A 23047-nucleotide genomic window follows, 5' to 3' on the forward strand; every position below is an offset into this window, starting at 1 on the left:
CGTTAGGTGTGTTCATTGAAGGGGTTGGGCCACCTGTAACTCTGGGGCTTTGACTTCTTTTTGGAGCCTTACTGAAAAGCTTTTATTTGGTAGGCTGATCTCGGAGACCCTGATGTCCGCAACTTCGCCAGGGCATGCTTGCTAGCAGGAACTCTGGGCCTGCATTCATACTTTTTGACCCCGAATCTTACAAACCTATACGTAACGGTTGTCATTTCTGTGCTGTGCAGCGCTGGAGGCGCTCATTCCAACCCCCAAGACGCGGTCGGAGCGCTGGGTCTCCGCTGCTTTCCCTGCCGGCACCGAAGACCCCGACGCACTCCTCTGCTCCGCAGCCTACCAGGTGCGATACAGGTCTCTCAAATGTGTCTTCACATGGCTCAGCAAGAAGCTCTTCGGTTCTCAGGGCCTGCCAGTGATGTCCAAGGGCTCTTTGTTTGTTGGAGTGCGGGGACCCAAACTCGTCCTCGGTTGAAGTGTGGACGCATGCAGACCATCATTTGGCCGCTGGTGGCTGAAGCTGCTTTCACAGATCGGAGATCTAGATTGATAGTACAGATCTTGATAATGGATGCAGGAGCAAGATAATGCATGTCAAATAGAGTAGGGTAAGGGTGACTTACTAACGCTCCTCTTGCTGCGCAGGTGCACGCCTTCCGCAACCGGGTGCAATTTACTGACGCGGCTGCCGCGGTTCCCAAGAACGCCATCCTGCTGGAAGTCGGACCCCATGGAGTGCTGCGCTCTCCACTGCGCCAGTGCCGCCCCGAGGTGACTCACTCATAATTCGTTGGGTCTGCTGAATTCCTGTGTGATCTGCATCACTGCTTCATGTTCGCCTGTAAAGTCTCAGTGACACAACTGGAATGTTCTGCGCATCCAATTGGTGCACGGGTTTTCATGAGGTTCTAGAGGGTCCTGCATTGCGCCCTTCGTAATCAAATTGTGGGTGATTAGTGCCTGACTCTGCTCGTCACTTCAGCGCTCAGCAGGGCATCCAAATACCCGAGAGATACAAGTATCGGCACCAACTGGAGGAGGAATGCACTGAAACAGGCGACTTTAACGTGGATTCTTGTGTCTGACTGCAGGTGCCCTATGTTGCCACAATCAAGAAGGAGAGCAATGCAAGTCTGACAGTGCCAGACTCGGTCTGCGAGCTGTGGCGCAAGGGCGCTACCCTCTCCTGGCCGGTTGAAAAACTCAGCAAGGAAGCCACAGAGCGTGAGTCCTTTGTTCTCCTTTTCAAAACCATTCTGTGAAATGCGTGCATGTGTCCTTTTCTCTCGGACGTTCGCTGCCGTCTGCCAAACATGCTACCGTCTGCTTTGCCAAGCAAACATTGTCTAAATGAGTGAAAATTCACTTTCGCCACATTGCTGGGTGCCATCCCAATCTGTCTTGCCCAATGTCGTGCAACAATCCCCCTGGTATGCTCTGACTACATCGGTACGCCAGGCTTGTCTTTTGCCTCCCCTTGTCTTGGTGCCATGTGCCTGGCCCGTTTTATTTAAAGGGCCCCGACTTGGCCCCATCTCGATTCTTCTGACCAAGAGGCATGCACTGCTTCAGTGCCTGCTGAGGTGGCGGCTGCGCTGGTGAGCTGGGACCATAACGGAGATTATCCCCTGCCCAAAGCTTGGCTCTCAGGCACCGCTGGTTTCACCAAGACATTCAAGCTCGACGACCCCGAGCACGCCTTCATCGCAGACCACAACGTGGACGGCCGCATCCTCATGCCGGTAAGATGTTTGCCTTTGCGGTTGATTGAGATTGAACTCAAAGAAGTAGATTTGAGGGTGTATACTTAGGCTTTCGGACAGTCTTTGCAGACCACAACGTGCACAGCCGCATCCTCATGCCTGTAAGATGCCTGGTTTGGCAGTGATTCTCAATTTGATATTGAACCATGTCCCCATTGTTAGCACATGCGCTTTGAATCTCAAATTTGTTTGCCAATTTTGATTTCCTCCGTGCATTCATCAGGAGTCCTACATTGCAGGCAAAGATCTCGTCAGGAGTCTCTGTGCTGAAACCTGCCATGCATTTGGCAACCAGTGCAAAATGCCAACGTCCACTGTGTGCCCTTCTCTGAGGCGGAACAAAAAAGCGGAAGATAAAGCTGAGTGTCTGCTGATGCGCGCAGGCGACCTCTTACCTGGTCACAGCATGGGAGGCGCTCGCAGCGCAGCAGGAGAAGAAAATGTCCGAGCTGCCCGTGCTGTTTGAAGACGTCAGCATAGTTCAGGCGGTGCCAGTTGCGCCTGGCGGCTCTGTGACTCTCTCGGTTGTGCTCGACGCCAGCCACGGGTTCCAGGCAAGCCCTTGCTTCTTGAAATCAAATTCAAAGTAAAAGTCCAAGTTTACTGTGCCTGTTGCCCCCAGCTGCTCTGTAAATTTACGTCCGACACAGTGCCGAAATAATGTCTGAGCGACACAATTAATGATAAGTACGGTAGTGAATGTGCTGTTGCAGTGCTGCGTCTTCACATGCCTGCAGCAACTTTGCAGCGTCTCTCTAGCATCTCCTTATTGTTTTGCAAGGAATTGGATTAATGCATGCGCGCTCTCTTAAGGGGATTCAACCTGCGATGCTCGTGCCAACTGGACAAGGGTCATCTCAAGAAAAAGGAGGGATGTTGGAACACAGGTAGACGTGCTACTCTGAAACTCAGCACTTATTCTGCGCAGGTGACGCAAGGCGGGGACCTGATCGCAGAGGGAAAGATCTTCGTGGTCCACCAGAAGGAGGCCCCAAAGCCAGCAGCTGATGCGGCAGAGAAGGAAGAAGCGCCGGAAAAGCCGGCTGCCGAGGAGACAACCATTCAAACTGAGACTGACGCAGACGCCGAGGCAGAGCCAACCGAGGTAAAAAAAATTGCAAGCCTGAAGCCCATTGTTGTTTGCAAAATTTTCTTTGCACCATTCAATGACAAGGGTATCATTTCCTCCAGTCATCACAGCCTGCCCCATTGCTTCATTCTCATTGAACAGCCCAGATCAGCAGCTCATGTTCTGTCTCGTCCTGATCATGTGCATCTGTTTTTCCAACACAAGACCGCACATTGCTCGCTACATCGCTGCCGCGTTGAAATTCAAAACGCAATTTGAAATTTGAAATCTGGCGCAGGTTGACTGGAGCCACGGGGCGCTGGACACGATGGAGGCGCCCGCATTCTACCGCCAGGTGCTACGGACCGGGATCCGCTACGGGCCCCACTTCAAAATGCTCGTCAAGAAGACCATCGACGGCTCAGCCGCCGTCCTCAGGTCTGCGTTGTTTCATTCAAAATCCAATATGTATCTGTGAAGTATTTCCAAATAATCTTGACAACATGTTTGTGCATGCTATCCTGCTCGGCCTGTGAAGGACAGCAGAAGGTATGGACAGCAAAGAGCAAGACAGCATGCAGAGACAGGCCCCAAGTGGTGCACAGAAAATTTTCTTTGGCCCAATTTATGAGGTCGATAAAGAAATATTACTGATGCATGTGCCGGCATGTGCGCGCAGGTGGGACGCATGCTTCATCCGCCTGCTGGACGGTCTCCTGCAGGCAGGGGCGCTGAACGCAACTGACACACAGCTGCGAGTGCCCACAGGCATCCGCCGCCTTCTCATCAAGGATGCCAACCCAGCCTCAATCACCGGCTCAGAAGGCGCGCTGCCGATGCTTGTATGTTCAATAAAATATGTTCAGGAGGGGGAACTTATTGTGGACTCATATTTGTGGCGGGTTCAGTGCACAGGTGCGGAAAGTACTCGGCAGCTTTTGTGCTTTGCAAGAGAACAAGTCTTGTTTAGGCTGGAGCCCCATCTCATGTGTAAGCAGGGAGGTTGTTAGTACGCCCAATACTGAAGGGGTGCAGACGGAGGTGGGCAGCAATGTGTTATGGCCTGCCCAAATTCCCAAATTCTCAAATCTGAACTGCCATTGCCCTCCCAATCCCCATGTGCGTACCACACTAGTTTGGACTGGGCTCTACATGCGCCACACGATTGTTGTGTGGCAAGCTGTTTCGAGCCAGGCTTGCGCTGTTAGGATGTGTGCACCAGTGCACGTAGGTTGACAGTCCCTACAACACCGTTCAAGGCATTGACAGTGCTTAGCACAGCTGCTGCCCAGTCTGGGATCATGGCAGGAAACCCACTTTCCAATACCTCGTATACAGTTCTCAAACCTGAAAGTTTCTGTATTCTGTGGTGCAGTGGCGGTGGAGGTTGATTTAGTGCTGGGCCTGACCACTTGCGCCATGGCGGACATTTCTGGGGTGGAGCTTGGCGTCGCGCCCCTGAGGCCCCCCCACTTCCACACCGTCGAGCGCCAAGCCAGATTCGTGCCCTACGGCGTCCAGGCAAGCCCTCTTCAACTGTTCTTTTTTTGTGTTAGGGGAAAGGGATTCAATGCATGAAGTCTAGACTCCCAGTCTCAACACAGTCTGGATTCATGCCCTACGGCGTGCAGGCAATCTCTTTGTTTATCCTAATATCTCATCGTTCGTGATTATTTGTTGTGAGTACTGAGTAGCAAGTGAACCCCTCTGGTGCAAATGCCAGCACAGCAATAGATTCAGCGCTCTTTGCAGGGTTGCAAGCAGAATGCTACTTGGTGGATGGGCATCTAAAGGCTGTGCGTAAATTCTCTGTCCTTCCTGAACACTGCAGACCCTCCCGTAACTCTCCATCCGAAAATACAATGACAATGAGTGCAGAAAGATGAAGTTGTATCACTGATATCCCTTGATGCTGGCAGGTGAGCGAGGACACAGAGAGGTTGGCCTACTACCGTAAGCTGGAGGGATTCCTGGCAGCCACCATCAGGCCCCACCTGGTCGCCATGCAAGCTAGTGAGGAGGGCCTGCCTGATCACCTGCAGAAGGTGTGCCCCATGCTTTTCCAATGTCTAGTTTTATATCAGATTTCAAAGAAATGCTGTACCTGCCGCTGGAAGGTCCTCCACAGCATAGGAGAGCTTGCTTGGGCGAGAGCAGGAGTAATTTTCCTGACCAAACAAGACTTCCAAGCTCTGGAACACGAGGTTGCTGCTGATCATTCATTGCAGCTCATGCTCTTTGTCAAGCACTCCCAGTGTTGCTTCCACTGTCAGCACGCCACAGCGGGCAAGTTGGCTAGCAGACACGTGATTTGGCAGATGTATCCTTTTTTTCTTGCGAATATCCCCTCTCATCACTTGCGTCTACAACACACAGATAATCCTGAGCATTTTGAATCTGTTCTGCGCAGGTGTTGAAGCTGGTGAATGCGGTGCCATATAAGCCTCCGAGCGCAGAAGAGGAGGAAGCCTTCCTGGCAGAGCCATGCCACATCTTGGCCCGCCTCTACAGGGATCTGTTCAAGGACGAGGAGACTGCCAAGGCCACCCTGGCGGTACGTGCACGTTGCATTCCTGTTATTTCGGGGAATTTATTCGTGGCGCCAGTGGTGGTTGTAGAGGTTCTGATAGAGATTCTCCGCATGCCTCAAGTCTGGCATGTGCATGTGCTTGCATGTGTTGAAACGATTCATTACAGATGGCAACTGATGGCTTTGCCCAGAGCAGGTTCAGAGAGTTAGGTGTTAAACACATGCTTGCTTGATGAGTCAGCAACTCCGTAGGACCCCAACATGGCAATCGTGCAGCACTCGAGAGCACAGGGACCGTACTCGGAATTCGAAAGCAATTTTTCAATGGAAAACACATAATTTGCACGCGATTGTTGACTCGAACCTGCGTCTGCAGGATCCCAACATGGCGATCGTGCAGCACCCTGAGCACAAGGATCTGTACGCAATCGATACTTGTGCGAAGGGCTTTGATAAGGAGGTGCTGATACTCATGTTGGGCATTGTCGGTGAGAATGTTTCCACCGACGGCTTCCGCTGCGCCGAGGTCGGCGCCGGCACCGGCGGATTCACCCGGCAGGTTAGTCATCACTCTCCTCACAGGGTTTCAGGGCCCACATGAGTCACTTGTTGACAGGTCTTCACCCCTACAGGGCTTCATATTTAGATTATTATTCTGGGTCAGTTTGTTCTATGTTTCTAGGTCTAGCCTCAACAAATAAGCAAGCAGTAGGTGCTTTGCAGACCCCATGGAGCTGCAAAATGTTTTTTTTTCACAAATGAAACGCGCATTGCATTGAATTTCCCTGCCGGCCTTTGGTGCCCGAAGACGAGGAGCATTGTAGAATGCTGCCCTTGTGCTTGCACAGGTCGTTGGCAAGCTGATTAAGCCCAGGCGCGCATTCGTATGGTTGCAGAATTCTCTCGAAGAGACAATCTGATGGAGGGAGTGCACTGTGCTTAGGTGATCGATGAGCTGGATCGCTGCCCCTACTCGCAGCTGCTTAAGTATGTGGCCACAGACTTGTCTGCCAGCTGGGGCGCCGCTCTCACAAAGAGCCTCAAGGTCCCCGCCCTGGAGTTCAAGGTGAGCTCATTTTTCGGTCATATCTTTGGGTCAGTCTGTGGGGGATACAAACTTTTATCTGCATAGGTTGTCTGCAGATGCACTTTACCCCTGTGTCAGCCTTCTGCTGCAGCTTGTCTGCAGACGCATCTGACCTCTTTGCAGGAAGAGACCTGCAATACCAGTAACAGCGGTATAAATAACGACTGGATTCCATGCCTATCTAAATTGAGTGCTTGCATTTTTGCAGGTCTGGGATGTCAACAAGCCGGCAGGCAAAGAGCTGGAGGGCCCCTTTGACCTCATCCTGGCATCCAACGCAATTCACACCTGTGACAACATAGCAGGCAAGGTTCTGAATGGCAGGTTGCATGCAAGCACCCTTCTTGCTTCTTGCATGAGACCGCATAGCTGAAGATGAAACTTTGAATACACAAGAAACCCTCCCTTGCCATGCAGCCACACCCACTGAGTGCTGCCCCGTGGCGATACCCTGGCCGGATCTGAATCTGAGCTCAAAAATATATCATGTACAGCGGGCTTTGGATCTCCCAATGCCCGGGACTTTTTGTGTTCGGTTTTCTGGATTCCAAAATCCCAACGATTGGAGCCGGCATGACAAATATCACGGCTCAGCTGGCGCCGGGCGGCTCGCTGCCAAAGTTTTGTGAATTACAATGTCGTAATTTTGTATTTATTTTTGAAATGCAGTGGGCCTGGCCAACATCACCGAGCAGCTGGCGCCCGGCGGCTTCCTGTTGGCGTACGAAGGGACTACGACGCTGCCAGCCCTTGCCTGGGGCCTGGACAAGGTTACCTGGAACTTCACAGACGAGCGCGAGTACGGGCTCTGGATGAGTCCCCAGCGCTGGCATGCGCAGCTGGCAGCCGCCGGCCTAGTCATGGTCTCCGAGCACACGTCCGTTCCCAAATATGCCACCATCAACTGTTGGCTGGATTTTGTATGTACAGGCAGCGGCACTCACCCTATACCATTCTTAGACCCATCTTGAAGCTGTGCAGTCCAGTCTTTGGCTCATCTTGCATCCGTCTTGAAATCAACTTGTGTAGACCTTTTCACGAAGATATGAAGACGCCTTTCTAAAAAGATGCTGTGATCCCAGTGCCCTGGCTCGAGTACCAAGTCGGGAGCAGGCGTGTGATGTGCAAACCCTCTTTTGCAGCACAGTAGAAATTGTTGCACATTTGCTGATATGCCGCGCAGCTGGCAGCTATCTGATTTATCATGGTCTCCGAGCGCTTGTACGCTGGTAACATTTCTTACCGTTTCCCCTCGCCTTGGGAGGGTTTCCAGGGAGTATATTACGGTCTGTCCAAACTGCAAAGATATTGCCAATCCTGCAGGTTGTCTGCAGATATCTCGCAAGAGCGGCATTTTATAGTCAAAAACAAATTTTGTGTTCGCAGGTGCCCTGACGCGAGCGGGTGCATGTTCCTTTACCGCAAGCCGGACATGGCAGCCCGTAATGACGTAATCCTGAGGGCGCCACGCATCGGCGCGTCAGAGGCGGCCATGGACACCTGGCTGCATGACTACACTGACTCACTCGACAGCGTGGCAGGAGCAGAGCGCGGGAAGCCCGCTACGGGCGGCCCCAAGGAAGAGGTAACGCCTGCACCCGACACCGTGAGTAATCCCACTTGTCCTGGTATTTTGGGAATGACTAATGGTTAGTGTAGGTCCTAATTTTGTGCAGCGCTGATGTCAGCAACGCCCATCACATGTGGGCAAGGCTCACGAGGGACAGGGGTCACAAGAATGTGATACTGAAGACCTTCCCGCAAGAGGTTGTTGGAGAAAACGGTCGCCCTGAAATCTCTGCCCTGGACCTTGGGTTCGTAAGGCTTGAAGACTAAGGCTTGAAGAAGATGACACCTAGCAATACTCTTGGTGCTGCATGCACTGCAGGCGCCGGCTGTTTAGTTGTATTGGCATTCAACCAGATGAATTAAGTAAATTACATATGAATTCTTTCTTTTGGCGCGCAGGAGCCGGCGGCGGCCGGCCGGCTGTGGCTGACAGGGACGCTGCAGAGCAACGCAGGAATCCTCGGTCTCATGAAGTGCGCAAGAGCCGAGCCCCGGGGCGGTGCTCTGCGCTGTGTTATGGATGCCTCCTCCAAGTACAGCCTGCACACCGGTGATAGGTGCACAAAATTATTGCTCACCTTCTGTGAAGACCACAGTGATGGGGCGTGGTAATTTAACCAGTGCCAAATACACTGAGTGTGAGTCAGGGATGCTCTGTGCTGTCTTATGGTGCATTATGATCCCAACTGCAATACAGAACTGTCTGTTATAATCATGTGAGTCACGAGCTCGGAGCAGGACTGTACGGACTCCGTCTCTGCTTTCCCCTTAAGCAAGCACCAACTGTATTGGTTCTGCTGATGTCACAGGCGCGGTGATGTCGGCGATGGTGATGCTGACCTGGCGCCTCTGGTCGAGCGAGCCCGCCAGCTGGACCTGACCTTCAATGTCTTTGTAGACGGCCGCCACGGCGCCTACCGCTTAATTCCCATGCCGGTACGATTTCCACTTCGAAATCAGAACCAAGGATTCAGTATAAAATTCAATCTAGGGTATCCCACCACGCGTGTCAGCTCCCGCCCTAAATTGACTGTATATCTAATTCTGGTGCTGCGTGCAGGCTGACAGATGGGACAAGCTGTCAGCAAGGGCGGGGGTGCCTCAGGGCGCGCATCTGCAGGTGCAGACTTATGGGGACCTCAATTCCATGCGCTGGGTGCAGAACCTGCCTCTGCCCTCCTCAGCAGACGGCTATGTGGTCTGCGACGTTGACTACGGTGCGTTCAAAGAAAGTAAACCAATTTCCTAGGGATTTCTATTATTTGACTTCAGTGGTAACGGTGCAATCATCCCCGGCCAGTGGTTTTATTTTAAGAGCCTGTCTGTGTTTCAAGTGTCTGCTTTCAACAGCATCGCATGCGTCTGGCACATGTGATTCACAGCTGAAAGTCAAAGATTAGTGTCATGCCTGCCGCGGCTTTACTGGCAAGTCATAACAAGCGGCGGCTGCTGCGCAGGCGCGCTCAATTTCCGCGATGTGATGCTTGCGTATGGAAAGCTGAGCCGAGACCTGATGGCGCACGGCAAGAATGGCCAGGGCGGGGGTGACTACATCGGCCTCGAATTCTCCGGCAAGGTATGAATACTGATTAAAATCATTTTTTGATATTAATTTCAATGTATCTGACCCGTAGTCGACCGGCAGGGCAGACCAAACCCGTGGTTTAGGTGTTGCTGATGAGAGTCAAACACTTTCCTATTCTGTCCGCTACATCACAACTTGCATGGAAAGAGCAGGAAGTGTGCTTATCTCATTTTGAGACGAGGCTTCTCAAGTGCAGAGACTCCAGCATGCCTTCTAGCCTGTACTAGCAATGTCACTTGTCATGCAGCAACAAGGGTCATTGCTCAATTTGCATGCAAGCGCTTGCTGACTAGTATCAATGTTGCAGGTTGGGGAACGCCGCGTGATGGGCGTGGGCCAGAACGCAATAGCCACTCGCCTGGCGACACGTGGCGAGCTGCTATGGGACTACCCGGCTGACTGGACCGCTGCCCAGGCCGCGACCGTGCCCGTGGCTTACTGCACCGCTTACTACTCCTTAGTCATGCGCGGCCGGCTCCGCCCCGGCCAGCGCGCGCTGATACACTCCGGCAGCGGCGCCGTGGGAATGGCGGCCATCGCTATCTGCCTGCACCGCGGTTGCGAGGTAAGCAATACTGGGTCGTTATAATATTAATCCTCAAAAGTTGGTAGAATGTTCCGAAGCTTCGGATCCTTGGCAGGGAAAGCGTGTAGATATATTCAAAATTCAGGTATGGCAGCAGGGCTGCAGTTTGTGCGACATGTGCTGAGCAATCCTGGCAAAGCTACATGTTTCACCTGTTTGCCACTGTTTCCTTGTTTTTTTGCCCTTGCGATTCCTGGCTAGCTACCGTAGTACGGTACAGCCACAGTGTCGTTGCAGACTGCACATTTGATCATTGTTGACTGGAAAAAATATATTGGCACCGGCACGACATCAGGGCTGAAGGATGTTTAATGACGCATGCAGGTGTTTACGTTTGCCTTTTTACTGCCCCTGCCAGCCGGGGCCCCAACATCACAGTTTTATCAGTCTGAAGGGTGTGTAATGCCGCATGCAGGTGTTTGTGACGTGCGGCTCTGCAGAGAAGAAGGCATTCCTGATGGAGAGGTTCCCGACGCTCAAGGAAGACCACATTGGCGACAGCCGCTCTACTTCCTTCGAGGCACTCGTCCTGCGCGCCACCAAGGGGGCAGGCGTTCACATGGTGCTCAACTCCCTGGCAGGCGACAAGCTGCAGGTACGATTTCTGGCGCTTCAAATTTGATTATCTGAATTTGAAAATATGAGGACTTTTGTTTGGAATCAAATTTGGGTGGCTCCAGAAACTTGAAGTGTACTTGGCATGTAGACTTTGGCAGTTGCCAGTGTCAGTGTCAGAGACAAGAATCCAGGCAATGGCGATGACCAGGCAACAAGCTTTTGCAATGCAAGCCGTGTATAGGGAGCTAACCTTGAAAAGTGAGGCTGGAAGATTTTGAGCTAGCACCAAGTTTGACTACGGCACACAGTGCCGCTGTGAGAAGACTTGTCATTATCGCACAATGAATTATTTGCATGCTGTGCTTCATGTAAGGTCTGGCAATCGCCTCATTATCAAGGTCATCAAGTAAACACCCTGAAACCTGTCTACAGGCAAGCGTCCGGTGCATTGCTAGCTACGGCAACCTGCTGGAGATCGGCAAGTATGACATCCTGAAGGGCACCGGACTCTCTATGCGGCCACTGCTGCGCAACATCGAGTTCCAAGGGATCGATCTTGACCGTGTCTTTAACGATGGCGAGGACCCCGCTAAGGTGACTCACTCCAGTCCGAACACGAATTCCAAACATTTAGGTTTATGCCTAAAACCCAAAAACATATATGCCTGCTGCTACAAATCATTGGCTTGCATGTTGAATGTTGGCGGAGACATAAAATAGAAAACTGGAGACTTTACGATGGTCCTGAGCCTAAACCTATGAAGAAAGTTGAAAACAGAGGCCCTTTGCTCTGCTCTCTGCTCCTGCGTTCGCACTCCAGTCTTGTAAAATTACAGGTCTACAGCTGCACGGCTTCTACTCTTTCCTTTAAGATTACTGAAAAATTGTGTTTTTATACAAGGAAAAGATATGAATATATGTAGTCTGAACTGATTGATTCTTTGGCAGCCGTGATGATACATCAGAGCCAACAATGTGTGTGGTGCTTTGGTCTGCACAGATGGCGGAACTGAGCGCTCTTCTGAATGAGGGCATCCGCACAGGCGAGGTGCAGCCGCTGCCATTCAAGGTCTACAAGGCGGATGATGTACCTTCCGCCTTCCGCTACATGGCATCAGGTGCGGGCCCATCATTCTCATCACCATTTCTAATGTATTGTAGTTCCCGGAGATCTTTGATCTAGGTACATCTCGAAATGGCCCAATGACGGTCCAAGATGGTCTTGAGGTGACACCTCTCTTGCAAATGCACCTTGCTTTCAGAAAAGTTTAGCAATTAGTGTCTGGGATAGGGATAGCGATGGCAACAGCAGACAGCCAACAGCAAAATCTTCTGATCAATCTTAGCAGCAGTACTTCTTCTGCTACAGCAGAACCGAAGCCACACATGCAATGCATCATGATGATCAAGAATGAGGGGCGCACTGTACATTTCATTTATTACGCCAAAAGAGTCTCCTGGTGAGTCAGGGAGAGTTAGCTTATGCCCCTGTGTGCTTATATCCAGGCACACACATCGGGAAGGTCCTGGTGCAGCCAACCCTAGGGACAGATGAGGTGGCTCCCTCTTCAGAGCTCAGTGCGGTGCCTCAGATAAGCTTCAGGTCAGACATTGCTCTCGCCCCTTACTCCTGCACGTCTTGAAAACTCCTTGCCAGAGCCTTGTCCTGGCAGAGTACTTTCCTTTGCTTGTGTCAGGTCATGCTTTCCCTGCCAATACCCAAAAACGCCCCAAATTTGTCCAAATACGCCCCAAATGTATGCTGCATGAAAGCCTGTGAGCGCCGGCAGCCTTTCATTTGTTTCATAGCGGAGGACCGTAACTTATCAGAGACTCAGACAAACCGCTGTGTGAGCATCTGAGCAAACAGCAATTCATTGCTGCAGAGACTCAGACAGAATTATGTGAGATCATCTCAAAATTGCTATCTTGCTGCAGGCCCGACAGGACGTATGTGATCACTGGAGGACTGGGTGGCTTTGGTTTGGCGATGGCGATCTGGATGGCCGAAAAGGGCGCTCGCAGTTTGGTGCTGACTTCCAAGCGAGGCATGCGCACGGGCGAGCAGGCTGCCTGCGTGCAGAGACTGCGCGACAGCTTTGGCGCCAAGGTAATCGATCATCAGCTTATGAAGATGTAAAATACTCTAGTCCAGCAGAAATGGGGCCTTGGTCGGCTCAAGAAGGGAAGCTGGGGAGTGTGAAAGTCACCACTTGGCTGGGGTTTTCAATATCTGCATGAGGCATTTTCTTGAGGGAATTGGTCTAGTCTGCATGACGTACCTTGCCTTCGGCAGGAAAGCGTATAAGAGTAACAGTAACTGGTCTTGCAAATCCGGTCTGGGAGAGGTGTGCAAGAACATGCGAGCCCGCAAAAGAAATCATCCAGTTGCTGCTTGACGTATCTAGTCCTAAGAATTGAGAAAACATGCAATTGATCCTATGCATTACCTTTCCTGTGCGTGAAGCCTGAGCAATGCATGCATGCAGGTGGCGGTGTCAACCTTGGACGTGGCAAACCTTGACGAGGCGCATGCACTGATCAAGCTCGCAGACAGCCAGGCGCCTGTCGGCGGCGTTTTCCACCTCGCCATGATCCTGAGCGACCGCTTCCTGACCAACCAGGTGCAGCCAATTAAACTGCAGTTACTACAGGCATCATAAATGTCCTGGTTGTGCTCTTGGAAATTTGTGCTGTCAGGAAGTCCTGGGTTGGGAGGGAAGAGCGTTTGAGCTGGGTCTAGTGCATAAAATACTTGCACTCTGGTGCGCACAGAAGTGCTTTGATAAGGGGACAGGACCTAAAATTGGGAATGCTAAGCAGGGGCAATTAAACTGTCAACTGGCGGGAAAGGAGTGTGCATGCTTGAGATGCACACTAGTAAGGGCACAAACAGGGATGCTTTGGTTTAGGCAGTATGCTTGTTTGGCATGCGCTCTGGTCAGGGGACAAATTACTACGCAAAAAGGGTTACTGATCAGTCTGTTTGTCTAAAATCGCAGACTGGCGAGAGCTGGCAGAAGGTGGTGGAGTGCAAGGCGCAGGGGGCGCTGCACCTGGATATGGCCTGCCAGGGGCTGACTCACCTGGAGCACTTTGTCATGTTCAGCTCCATGGTCGCGTGGGCCGGCAATGAAGGTGCGCCGCTGTTATAAATTCGAATTCAGATACAAATGCAATTTTGGTGACGGTGGAACGTCGGCAGTATGCATTGACAGACAGACGAAGGGACGCCCTTTACGCTCGGCTAGAGGAGGCATGTTTCATTCGCTCGTATACACTTCTCGGGTATTGTTTTAGGGGTGATGCACTATACAACCCCGCTGCAGCCTGACATTTCCATACTTGACCTTTACAATGAGTGGTGGCAGGACGCATGCAGTTTGTTGCCATGGTGCTACCAGAAAGTTTTGAGTGTTGTGAGAATGACTCTCCTTTTTGCAGTCTGGCAATCACTGCAGTCCGAAGAAAGGGGAATTTTGACACCCCGAATTCGAGTTTTGCGGGCCCTGAATTTGAACGTAATCTTGAATCTTGCAGGCCAGGGCAACTACGCGTGGGCAAACATGGTGGGCGAGATGCTGTGCGAGTCGCGCAGGAGAGTGGGTCTGCCAGGCCTCGCCATCTCCTGGGGCGCAGTGGCCGGTGTTGGGTACATCGAAGAGATCCTGCATGTGAGTCATGATCATTGCACCTGCCCGTTCAATTACCTTCGTATCTAGGACCAGTCAGCACTAAATCGTCTTTGCAAAAAGATGACCTGATACGTGCATCGGCATGGAGTGAATTACGTGACCTCATCCAGACAAGCAATCAGTAGGCGATTTCATGCGAGAATGTGACTTCATTGCCTGTTTCTGAAATGTGGGCGCCACTTTCCGTCTGCTGGAAATCTGCAGCCTGCTGTGGGCGGAATGACAGCGAGCAATTTTCATTGTCACTTTTTGTTTCATCACTTGTGTGCTTGGTAAATCAGGGCAAGGTCATCGGACGTAAGTTTGAGATCAATCCGCCGCAGCCGATCGAGGACTGCCTCGTTGCTCTGGGCAAGTTCCTCTGCGGAGGCCCTGGCATCAGCTCCATGATGGTGCGTATACATTGCCTCTTCCAGAACCTCAGCAGAAACAAGTGTCTCTTTATCGCCATCAAGGCACAAAAATACTCTTGGAACTAGGCTCAAAATTTGTCAATGTGACGCTTGCAATGGACTTTTCTTGTGAAGGGAAGGCGCTTTCTGCATCTGTTGGCTGATCCCCGAACCCAAAATATACCCCTAGACCCTAAAAATAAGCTGTAAGCCAAGAAGAGTGGCTCTGTGCAGGGCTGCAATGCCGCTCTGAACGAGCTGTACAGCAACACCGGCGGTGACAGTGACAAGGTAATACCTCAACACTAATTTTTTCCTATGTCTTCACTTTTATATGTTTCCGTTCCAGTTTTCTGCCTGCGCAGCCGCCGTCAGTGCGCTGGCCAATTGCCCTTTTCAAACTTTGTTGCTGGTGGCCCTCAACTTCTTTCGACCTTGAAGAGAGCTGTCCGGTGTGGCTCAGACTACACACGTGTGCATGTATCAGGGCCTTGTCCCCTGTGTATAATTCCAGAGAAAACAAACCAGAAAAGAATGGAAAAATATGCCAAAAAGCAAGTTCAATTGCCTTCAATTCCTGGCAGAGCCTGGTGGCCTCGGTGCTGGAGCTGATAGGCGTGAAGGAGGGGGAAGTTGGAGAGAACGACAGCCTGGCAGATCTGGGCCTGGATTCCCTGCAGCTGGTCGAGATCCGCTCCAAGGTCCAGACCGCCATCGGACGGCCTCTGCCTCTTGAGCAGGCACGCACTCGTAGCCCTGCCCTGTTATACCTTCATTCCCCTTCATTGAGCTGCTGAGTGGAAAGACTTCCCGCCTATATTGTCACCTTTAAAACTTTGAGCTGTGGTTCTGGACTTGTGCAGTACCGCAGGACTTGCAGATGTCAGGCTTTTGTGAAGAGTGTGGGTCTTTGGGAGATGAGCAAGAGTGGGCATCAGCGTTATCCCTGCATCCTTTGGTGTGCAAGTCAGCGCTATGGTATATTGTTTCACTGACGGGTGAATGACTCCTTTCAATGACTGTTTGCAGATCGGGACGCTGACGCTCGCGGGCCTGAGGGAGTTGGCCGAGGAGGCCGGGGAGTCGAAGACCGTGCCAGCTCAGGCGGCCGAGCCGTCGGCCGCTGAGGAGCCACAGGAAGCTGCCGCAGAAGCTGCCGTGAAGCTTCCCGCTGATGACACGCGCCCCAGCACCCCGCGGCTAGAGAAAGAGGAGATTGCTCCGCGCACTCCTGACCGCCAGAGCCTGCCCAACATTCCCCGTCCGCCATCGCCGACTGCGCTGACAACTCCGGTTGTGGCCAAGCCAGTCAAGGTGCGATTGGCATGCACAACACGCGCAACGGCTGATCTCAGCAGTGCAGCTCACCCTAGGGCAGCATGCTTGTGGTGCTGTTGCCGTGCCAAGATTCAAAAACAGCCTATTATTCCCGGTTGTTGGCAGTACGCATGTATCGTATTGTTCAGCTGCCAATTAGCCGATAATACTAGCTAGCTGTTGCTATCAAGCACGTCACAGCCGCATGGAGGACTTTCTTCCGGTTCGCTCATCCCCCGCAGGAAGTAATACACAGAAATTGGAATGCTGTGCGCCACAGGTTTGCAGCACCGTCTGGGTGTTTCAACTCTGGTCTTACTTCTGCAGGCGTACGACGGGAAGAGGCCGGCTCGTAGCCCATCAGCGGACTCTGGCTTTGACTCAGAGATCCCGGTCCCGGCGGTTGCGCCAACATCCGCCGCGCAAAAAACCGCCCCGGGCCCGGCCTTCGCCGCGGCAACGGCGGCCGCCGCAGCCGCCGCCAATGAGCGCCCCTGGCAGCGTGAGGCCAAGTGGGCCGTCTTAACTCTCATCGGCATTCTGTACATCGGTGCGTGTACCCCCAAACCACCCTGCACAGAATTCTTGGGAAAATATAAGGAATTGTGCCTACAACGATCTATGGCATGCTTTTGTCACACATGTCAAAAATTGCTGAATGCTGTCGCATTGCACGCCGGACTGGCCCGAAGAATCCAATGGAATTTGAGGTTTGAAGAGTATAGTAGCTTGGATTACAATTCACAAATAATTTTATCTCATCTTCACATATAACCAAGGCCAGCAGTTCTTCTGCAGTCCCCTGCTTCGCCGGCGCGCTTGTTACAGGCCTGTTGTGGCCGCTTTAAATTTTGCAGCTATCAATTCTGCATGCATGACTGACTTTATGACGCATGGGTGTGTCACAGGATCCATGCTCATGTCCGTGGGAGTTCCCTGCTTCGCCGCCGCCGCCGGAGTCGGAGCGAATCTGGGCATCTGGGCGGCTCTGCCGCTCATTCCTCTGGTCTGGTTGGCGCTCGGATTCGGCCTCTGCTTTGCATGCGTGCTGACCAAGGGCATGATCGGACCTCGACTGTCCCCCCGCCACCCCATCAAAATGTTCTCTGGCGACTTTGCTCGCTGGTGGCTGGTGATTGCTCAACTTCGAACTTGAATCTTGAAATTTTAGACCATATTCTGTTTCTCGGTGCCTTCATGCCAACTCAAGAAGATGGTCTGCAGTGCACTGGCTGTTTGAGCGATGCTGGCTGGTGCATGTGGCTGCCCTATGCTGAGTCTTTACCTGCACTAAGGGCTTGCTGGATGTGTCTGCTTGAAATGGGTAAAGCATTGCTGTGAGGCTTTCATTCGTGTCTTTTATTCTTTGATGCAGGTGAACAGGATGGTGGGCGTGACAACAATGATCTTTGCCGACCAGCTGCGCAGCACAGGCTTGCTCGTCTCCTGGCTGCGAGCAATGGTACAAAACGCTACCATCTGCTTTCCTGCCACTGGCGTGTAGAAAACTCACGCCACACAAACTGAACTTGTCTTGGCGCCTTGTAAATCAGAATTCCCTGATTTACTGCCAGCCTCAACAACCCTGCAACCCAGCATGCTGTGCAATGCCCCAACCGGCAGCCTGACCCCAGATAGACTGCCCTACTAGATGATTAGAGTCCCTCCCTGTAGGGTTCTAGAGGTTTTGGGGGATACTAAAGAAGGTTTGATATTCACAATTCTTTTTTGGCCGTGCAGGGGGCGCACATCGGGGAGAATGTTGTGATCGACACCCTGGACGTGACTGACTTTGACCTGATCAGCATCGGAGACAACGTGGCGATCGGTGAAGGCGCCACGGTCATGGGCCATTACTTCAAGGGCGGCTTCTTGCACTTCGACGAGGTGATGCATGCCTCACAATAACACTTAACCTTACATGCACAGTGGGAAAGTATGTAGCAGCCTTTACATGGGTCTTGTTTGCAGACGCACCTTGCCCCTGGCAGGAACAGCGTGGAATAGTAACAATAGTGATTACACAGAAATCATAGCCCCTGCTGGCGGAGGCTGGTATAAGTACTGAGCACCGTGGGTCTTGCTAACACTAGGCGAGTCGATCAAATTGTTGATTTTTTGGTAGCGTTTGGCAGCAGCTTGTCTGCAGATGTGCCCTCTTGGCAGCTGAAGCATGTAGCAATAACAGTAACAACAATGATAATTCTTATAATAGTATGAACCCTATCTGCTAAGGGTGGTATAAACACTGAGCACAGTCCCCACAGACGACTGGGTAATTTTAAATGAGTTCATCCAGCGGTGGGATTCTGGCAGCTTTGAAATGCAGCTTGCCCGTTTTTGCAGGAAAGGCCATTCGCAAGATTACCAGTAATGTTTCTAATATGACAAATGTCTGCATCTGTAGGTAGTCATTGGGGACAACTGCCGGCTGGACCCTTTCAGCCTGGCAGGCCCGGGACTGACTCTTCTCAAGGGAGAGCAACTGCCGGCGCTCGCCACAAAGCCTCGCAAGGCCGCCCCCGTCAGGAAAACAAAGGGACTGGCAGCCGCCGCGCAGCAGTCGCCGCATATGGCTGAGGCACTGACTCTCGTCGAGAGCCCTGCTGTATCGGCGACTGCCCACTCTCTGCTGCAGGCGAGTCAATAAGTCAGATTCCTACATTCGAGATCGAGTCAAGCCAAACTCCAACAATTTGAAGCGAGTTTTTGAACCAGACTTGGTGTGAGGAATGGGATTGGGGCCCTCAAGCATTGGAAATCCAAAGCACTGCAACACTTGCGCAGATCCAGATATGAGCGGTCACTCCATTACGAGCAATCTGCAGAGATTGCCTTCAAAAGTGGCAGGCAAATGTGGCATTCCGAAGCAATCTCCTGTATTCGACCGGGTCATTGATGCAAATGTGGCATCACCGATCCTGGTCACTGCACTATCCACAGACCCAGCACCGGGCAAGTCATCGGCAAGAAAACAGCCGATAATCACAGTTAAAAAACGGCCAACGTTCTGTGCTGCACAGGTCGCGGGCATGTACACCATCGCCCTGGTGACGGCGCCTGCGGTCTACTCAGCGCTGTTTGTCATCGCCCGCACGATGGCGTTCCTGGGACTCCAGCTTCCCTTCATGACTTCCCCTGCCGTCTACGCTGTCGCCGCCCTGACCGCCATGGTCTCCCCGCTCTTCATCCCCATGCTCTTCCTTGCGCTGCCGGTAAGTGGCTCAGCTTTTCAGCACCATATTATCAACGGTCGTGAAGTAGGGTACATCCTGTGAAGCCCATGCTCTTCTTGGCACTGCCGGAAAGCGCATTCTCACAGCATCCCTGCACTCTACCCAGTCAAATATTGGTGAACCTAAAGATAGAATCATGAGCTGTTTTGCAGGCCGAGGCCGGGGCTCTGGCAGCACTCCTTCACCCGGCAACGGCGCTTCTGTTCGTGCCCCTTGTGCCTGTCGCCTACGTCATCTTCGGCGTACTGCTGTGCGCTGCTATGGTCGCCATCAAGTGGGCCGCTCTGGGCCGTGCCAAACCTGGCACTCACAGGTGGGGTCTTCATCCCGAGTGACTCATGAATCCTGACATCACATTGACTTCCTGAATTGCGCGTTTTTGCAAAGGAAGTGTAGGACTCGTGCTGAGATCAGGGAGTACAACCTTACCATGATGTGGGTAAGGTTGGACCCTTACGCTCTCTTCAAACGGAAGTCACTTCACGGGCTTGCATATACATGCTTGCCATGGTGGCATAGGTGCGCTCCCGGTGCCCTATCCTCAGGCTTCCTGTCACTAGACAGTTTCAGTGGTCCTTATACCCACCCACTGCCAGGACACTGGATGACTTCTTCTCTGAGAAGAGAGGCATCTTTGCTGGGTGTTGCGCACGAGAAGAAAGCAACAGATACTTGTATCTAAGAGCAATTACGCGATGGCTGCAGGCGGCTGTCGGAGTATGGGCTCCGATTCTGGCTGGCCCAGAGGGCGGTCGAGATGGGCTATAAGCGTTTTGCCATCATGTGCATGTGAGTCATCCCTCCTAAATCAACAGAAAATATTCCTACAATGATATGTGATGATTATGAACTTTTTTCCATCCTCTTTTGCTTGCTTTCACTCCCCAGCAGGGCCAATAACTCATCGCCTTGTTTCTGTCTTAGCATAAATCAAATTGCTTTCTCAAGCACAATTTCCTCTCCTGTCAGAGAAGCCATACATGCAGCAAATCTGGCTGCTTCCAGGCACCGTATTTATGTTCTTCCTCTGAGATTTGAAATCAGATTTTGAACATGATGATGGCATGCAGGGGCACCTGGGCGATCAATGTGTACCTCAGAGCCATGGGCGCCAAGATCGCAAAGGAGGTCAACATCCGCTTCGGCAACATGATGCTCACCCCAGATATGCTCGACATTGCCGAAGGGTGAGGAACGCATTCTTCATATGATGTCAGGGTTATGGGGCGTGATGCAGGCTTTACGGTGCTTATCTTTAATGTTGCTCCTGCTCTCACTGTTGTACTGCCCTTACTTGCCTGAAAAGAACGTTGCGCATGTTTAAAGGCTTCTCATGCAGGGTATAAAAGCATGCAGTGCTGCAAGCTTGCATATGCATGCGCAAGGCGCATTCTGAGTGCGACTAAACTGGTGGCTGGAATTAAAATTTGCAGGGTGCACATCGGCGATACGGCCAACATTTTGACTTCCATGGCGCTGGACGCAGACCGAGTCCTCGTTGGCAAGGTTGATATCGGGCAGCAGGTGCGCATGCACTGCCATAATATTAAATACTCAAATGCAAATTTCCGACAATCGACATTTGCTGTCCTGTGACCCCTGAACCCTAATAGCTGTACCTTGAAAACACTGGAAATGTATACGCCCACCCTTAATTCATGCAAGTTGCGCCCCTTTTGAGCTCACGCATCAAAGCCGTTTGCACCCTTGAGCTTTATGCGTCCCATTTGAACAGTTGAATGAAAATTTAAATGTTCAAAATCAAATTTAAATTGAAATTCGATTTTTTTTTCATGCAGGCCATGCTGGGATTGGCGTCCGTGCTGTGCCCAGCAACTCGGGTGGGCAAGGGAGTTGTGTTGGGAGGACAGGCCTCGGCTGAACCGGGCGCTGACCTCATGGCTCAGATGCTTTACTTTGGAGCACCCGCCACTGCCCTGTTCAAGTCCCCCGTCCGCCTGGGGGTAAGCACCCTTGCAAACTTATCGAATTGCATCATGCAACTATAATGGAGTTTTGTCCTTGTGATTTGCCCGCCGCACTCATTCCCTTGCTGCCTCAACAGCAAATGTCATTGCAAATTGGCAGCTCTTGGCTGGTCCTCGATTGCTGCAAACGCCTGATATCCAGATGCCCTGTGCAAGCGGCATTGCGCTCCTTTTCCTTCAGGAGCTTGCTTTGCAGCTTGTTCAAGGTAGCTTGTCGATTTTCTACCAGTTACATGAGTGTGCTGCTTGCAAAGCTTCAGCTACGAACAGGCTCCTGACATCCCAACACATAATCCATGAAATGAAAGGCCGGTACGCCTGCACATGTATGCCGGCACTTCAAAAGTCAACCTCAATCAGCAGATTTTTTCTTATCTATCTCAGGTGATGGACCCGGCGACGACTCCCGGCGAGAAGCTGCGCTTCGCGTTCGCTCCCCTGCTGCAGCCGCTGCTCGCATTCCTGGTCGTCACAATTGCAGCGCATGCCGCCTCAACACTGGCAGCGGCCGCCGCGGCTCTGGCTCCTTCTCCCAACGTGGCTCTGGCGCTCGCACCGCTTGTGTACACTGCCTTCGGGGCAGGCCAGGTGACTCACCTTTTGGTGGATGACTGTCCACAATCACTGGCTCTGAAAGCCTGGAAAACACCATCCTGCGTGAGCTCTGACTTGTTGAAAGCTGCTAGGCAGATTGAAGGAAGGCTAACCTCACCTTGTCAGTCATAATGTTGATTTGTCTTCTGAGAAGGATTCTCTGTCCACTAGAGCATTGTCCAAATTGTCTTCCTGCTGCCACAGTGCCTCACTGCGCCCGCCTTCTCACAGCCTCCATGGTTCCTGCATATCCTGCTCAAGCATTTGGATTTGCATTTCTGAATCAGTGTATCTGTGTGCTGCAGATTCTGCTGATTGCTGGGTGCAAGGCCCTACTGGTGGGCAAGCTGCAGCCTGGAAGGGTGTGGAAGAAAAACGAGGCCTACAATCTGCAACGCACCCTCATGCTCATTAGCCAAATCCCCTTCAGCCACACCTTTGTAAGCATCTCTCCCTCTCGTATTCGAATTTTTGTTCTTCTTTGCTTTGTGACAATCAAAAGTGTTCAGGCTGAAAGCTCGGTCTTCTGACCCTGCTCTTTCAAAGTGGACAAGCTTGTATGAGGCACACAGGACAGCGTGCCTGTTGGCTTGCCAGAAATATTGCTGCGTGCCTGACTGTATCGTCAATTTACTGAGGAGGCAGCTGCACAGAACTTGATGAGTGCCCAGGAATCCGTTCTCAGATAAGGTGCTGATTAGTATTTTTTGTGGATATTGCAGGCTGAGGCAGTCAGGGGCTCGTTCTGGTACAATGTCTCTGGCCGCATCTGGGGCATGACTGTTGGGAAAGAGGTGTTTGTCGACTCATGGTAAGCCGCCGGCAGTTTTTTTTTTAATCTTCTTGTCACCCACTTACTGTGATCTTAATTTTCTGGTGGTTCTTCAACAATTAGAGCCATGTCTGGTACTTTGCTCTGCCACCATGCATGCTCTTGAAAACACCAAATGCGCTTTGAAACGTCTCTGGGTACGTCTGTCCTGTGCATGCTGCGCGTTCAGCAACCCTTTCTGCATTACAACTAGGCAAGCATTCGCCTCTCTCATTTGGAGGTTTACTACTGTTTTACTAAAAATGA

The 23047-nt window shown here is 51.9% G+C and overlaps 1 protein-coding gene across 1 annotated transcript in view; it reads left to right on the forward strand.

The window, feature by feature from the left end:
- The window catches only part of COCSUDRAFT_58181 (hypothetical protein), a gene marked incomplete at both ends in the record, with an annotated part of 38836 nt that overhangs the window by 7649 nt on the left and 8140 nt on the right, over nucleotides 1-23047 (forward strand). The window contains 47 exons of the mRNA XM_005644431.1: nucleotides 231-343; nucleotides 646-771; nucleotides 1092-1224; nucleotides 1573-1742; nucleotides 2147-2275; nucleotides 2692-2868; nucleotides 3131-3270; nucleotides 3512-3678; nucleotides 4208-4347; nucleotides 4752-4877; nucleotides 5243-5386; nucleotides 5739-5921; nucleotides 6306-6428; nucleotides 6658-6739; nucleotides 7119-7326; nucleotides 7836-8055; nucleotides 8418-8575; nucleotides 8828-8954; nucleotides 9079-9235; nucleotides 9476-9594; nucleotides 9911-10168; nucleotides 10605-10784; nucleotides 11180-11341; nucleotides 11748-11865; nucleotides 12254-12350; nucleotides 12686-12857; nucleotides 13237-13371; nucleotides 13750-13885; nucleotides 14288-14421; nucleotides 14724-14834; nucleotides 15069-15125; nucleotides 15419-15535; nucleotides 15864-16148; nucleotides 16479-16701; nucleotides 17060-17283; nucleotides 17527-17613; nucleotides 17892-18038; nucleotides 18559-18759; nucleotides 19175-19366; nucleotides 19540-19700; nucleotides 20093-20170; nucleotides 20458-20574; nucleotides 20821-20911; nucleotides 21187-21351; nucleotides 21760-21963; nucleotides 22275-22409; nucleotides 22692-22780. Coding sequence (XP_005644488.1) covers nucleotides 231-343; nucleotides 646-771; nucleotides 1092-1224; nucleotides 1573-1742; nucleotides 2147-2275; nucleotides 2692-2868; nucleotides 3131-3270; nucleotides 3512-3678; nucleotides 4208-4347; nucleotides 4752-4877; nucleotides 5243-5386; nucleotides 5739-5921; nucleotides 6306-6428; nucleotides 6658-6739; nucleotides 7119-7326; nucleotides 7836-8055; nucleotides 8418-8575; nucleotides 8828-8954; nucleotides 9079-9235; nucleotides 9476-9594; nucleotides 9911-10168; nucleotides 10605-10784; nucleotides 11180-11341; nucleotides 11748-11865; nucleotides 12254-12350; nucleotides 12686-12857; nucleotides 13237-13371; nucleotides 13750-13885; nucleotides 14288-14421; nucleotides 14724-14834; nucleotides 15069-15125; nucleotides 15419-15535; nucleotides 15864-16148; nucleotides 16479-16701; nucleotides 17060-17283; nucleotides 17527-17613; nucleotides 17892-18038; nucleotides 18559-18759; nucleotides 19175-19366; nucleotides 19540-19700; nucleotides 20093-20170; nucleotides 20458-20574; nucleotides 20821-20911; nucleotides 21187-21351; nucleotides 21760-21963; nucleotides 22275-22409; nucleotides 22692-22780 — 7018 coding nt within the window. The remainder of the gene's footprint in view (nucleotides 1-230; nucleotides 344-645; nucleotides 772-1091; nucleotides 1225-1572; nucleotides 1743-2146; nucleotides 2276-2691; nucleotides 2869-3130; nucleotides 3271-3511; nucleotides 3679-4207; nucleotides 4348-4751; nucleotides 4878-5242; nucleotides 5387-5738; nucleotides 5922-6305; nucleotides 6429-6657; nucleotides 6740-7118; nucleotides 7327-7835; nucleotides 8056-8417; nucleotides 8576-8827; nucleotides 8955-9078; nucleotides 9236-9475; nucleotides 9595-9910; nucleotides 10169-10604; nucleotides 10785-11179; nucleotides 11342-11747; nucleotides 11866-12253; nucleotides 12351-12685; nucleotides 12858-13236; nucleotides 13372-13749; nucleotides 13886-14287; nucleotides 14422-14723; nucleotides 14835-15068; nucleotides 15126-15418; nucleotides 15536-15863; nucleotides 16149-16478; nucleotides 16702-17059; nucleotides 17284-17526; nucleotides 17614-17891; nucleotides 18039-18558; nucleotides 18760-19174; nucleotides 19367-19539; nucleotides 19701-20092; nucleotides 20171-20457; nucleotides 20575-20820; nucleotides 20912-21186; nucleotides 21352-21759; nucleotides 21964-22274; nucleotides 22410-22691; nucleotides 22781-23047) is intronic.

This window comes from Coccomyxa subellipsoidea, assembly GCF_000258705.1.
Source record: "Coccomyxa subellipsoidea C-169, whole genome shotgun sequence".
In the NCBI taxonomy this organism is placed as follows: Eukaryota; Viridiplantae; Chlorophyta; class Trebouxiophyceae; family Coccomyxaceae; genus Coccomyxa; species Coccomyxa subellipsoidea.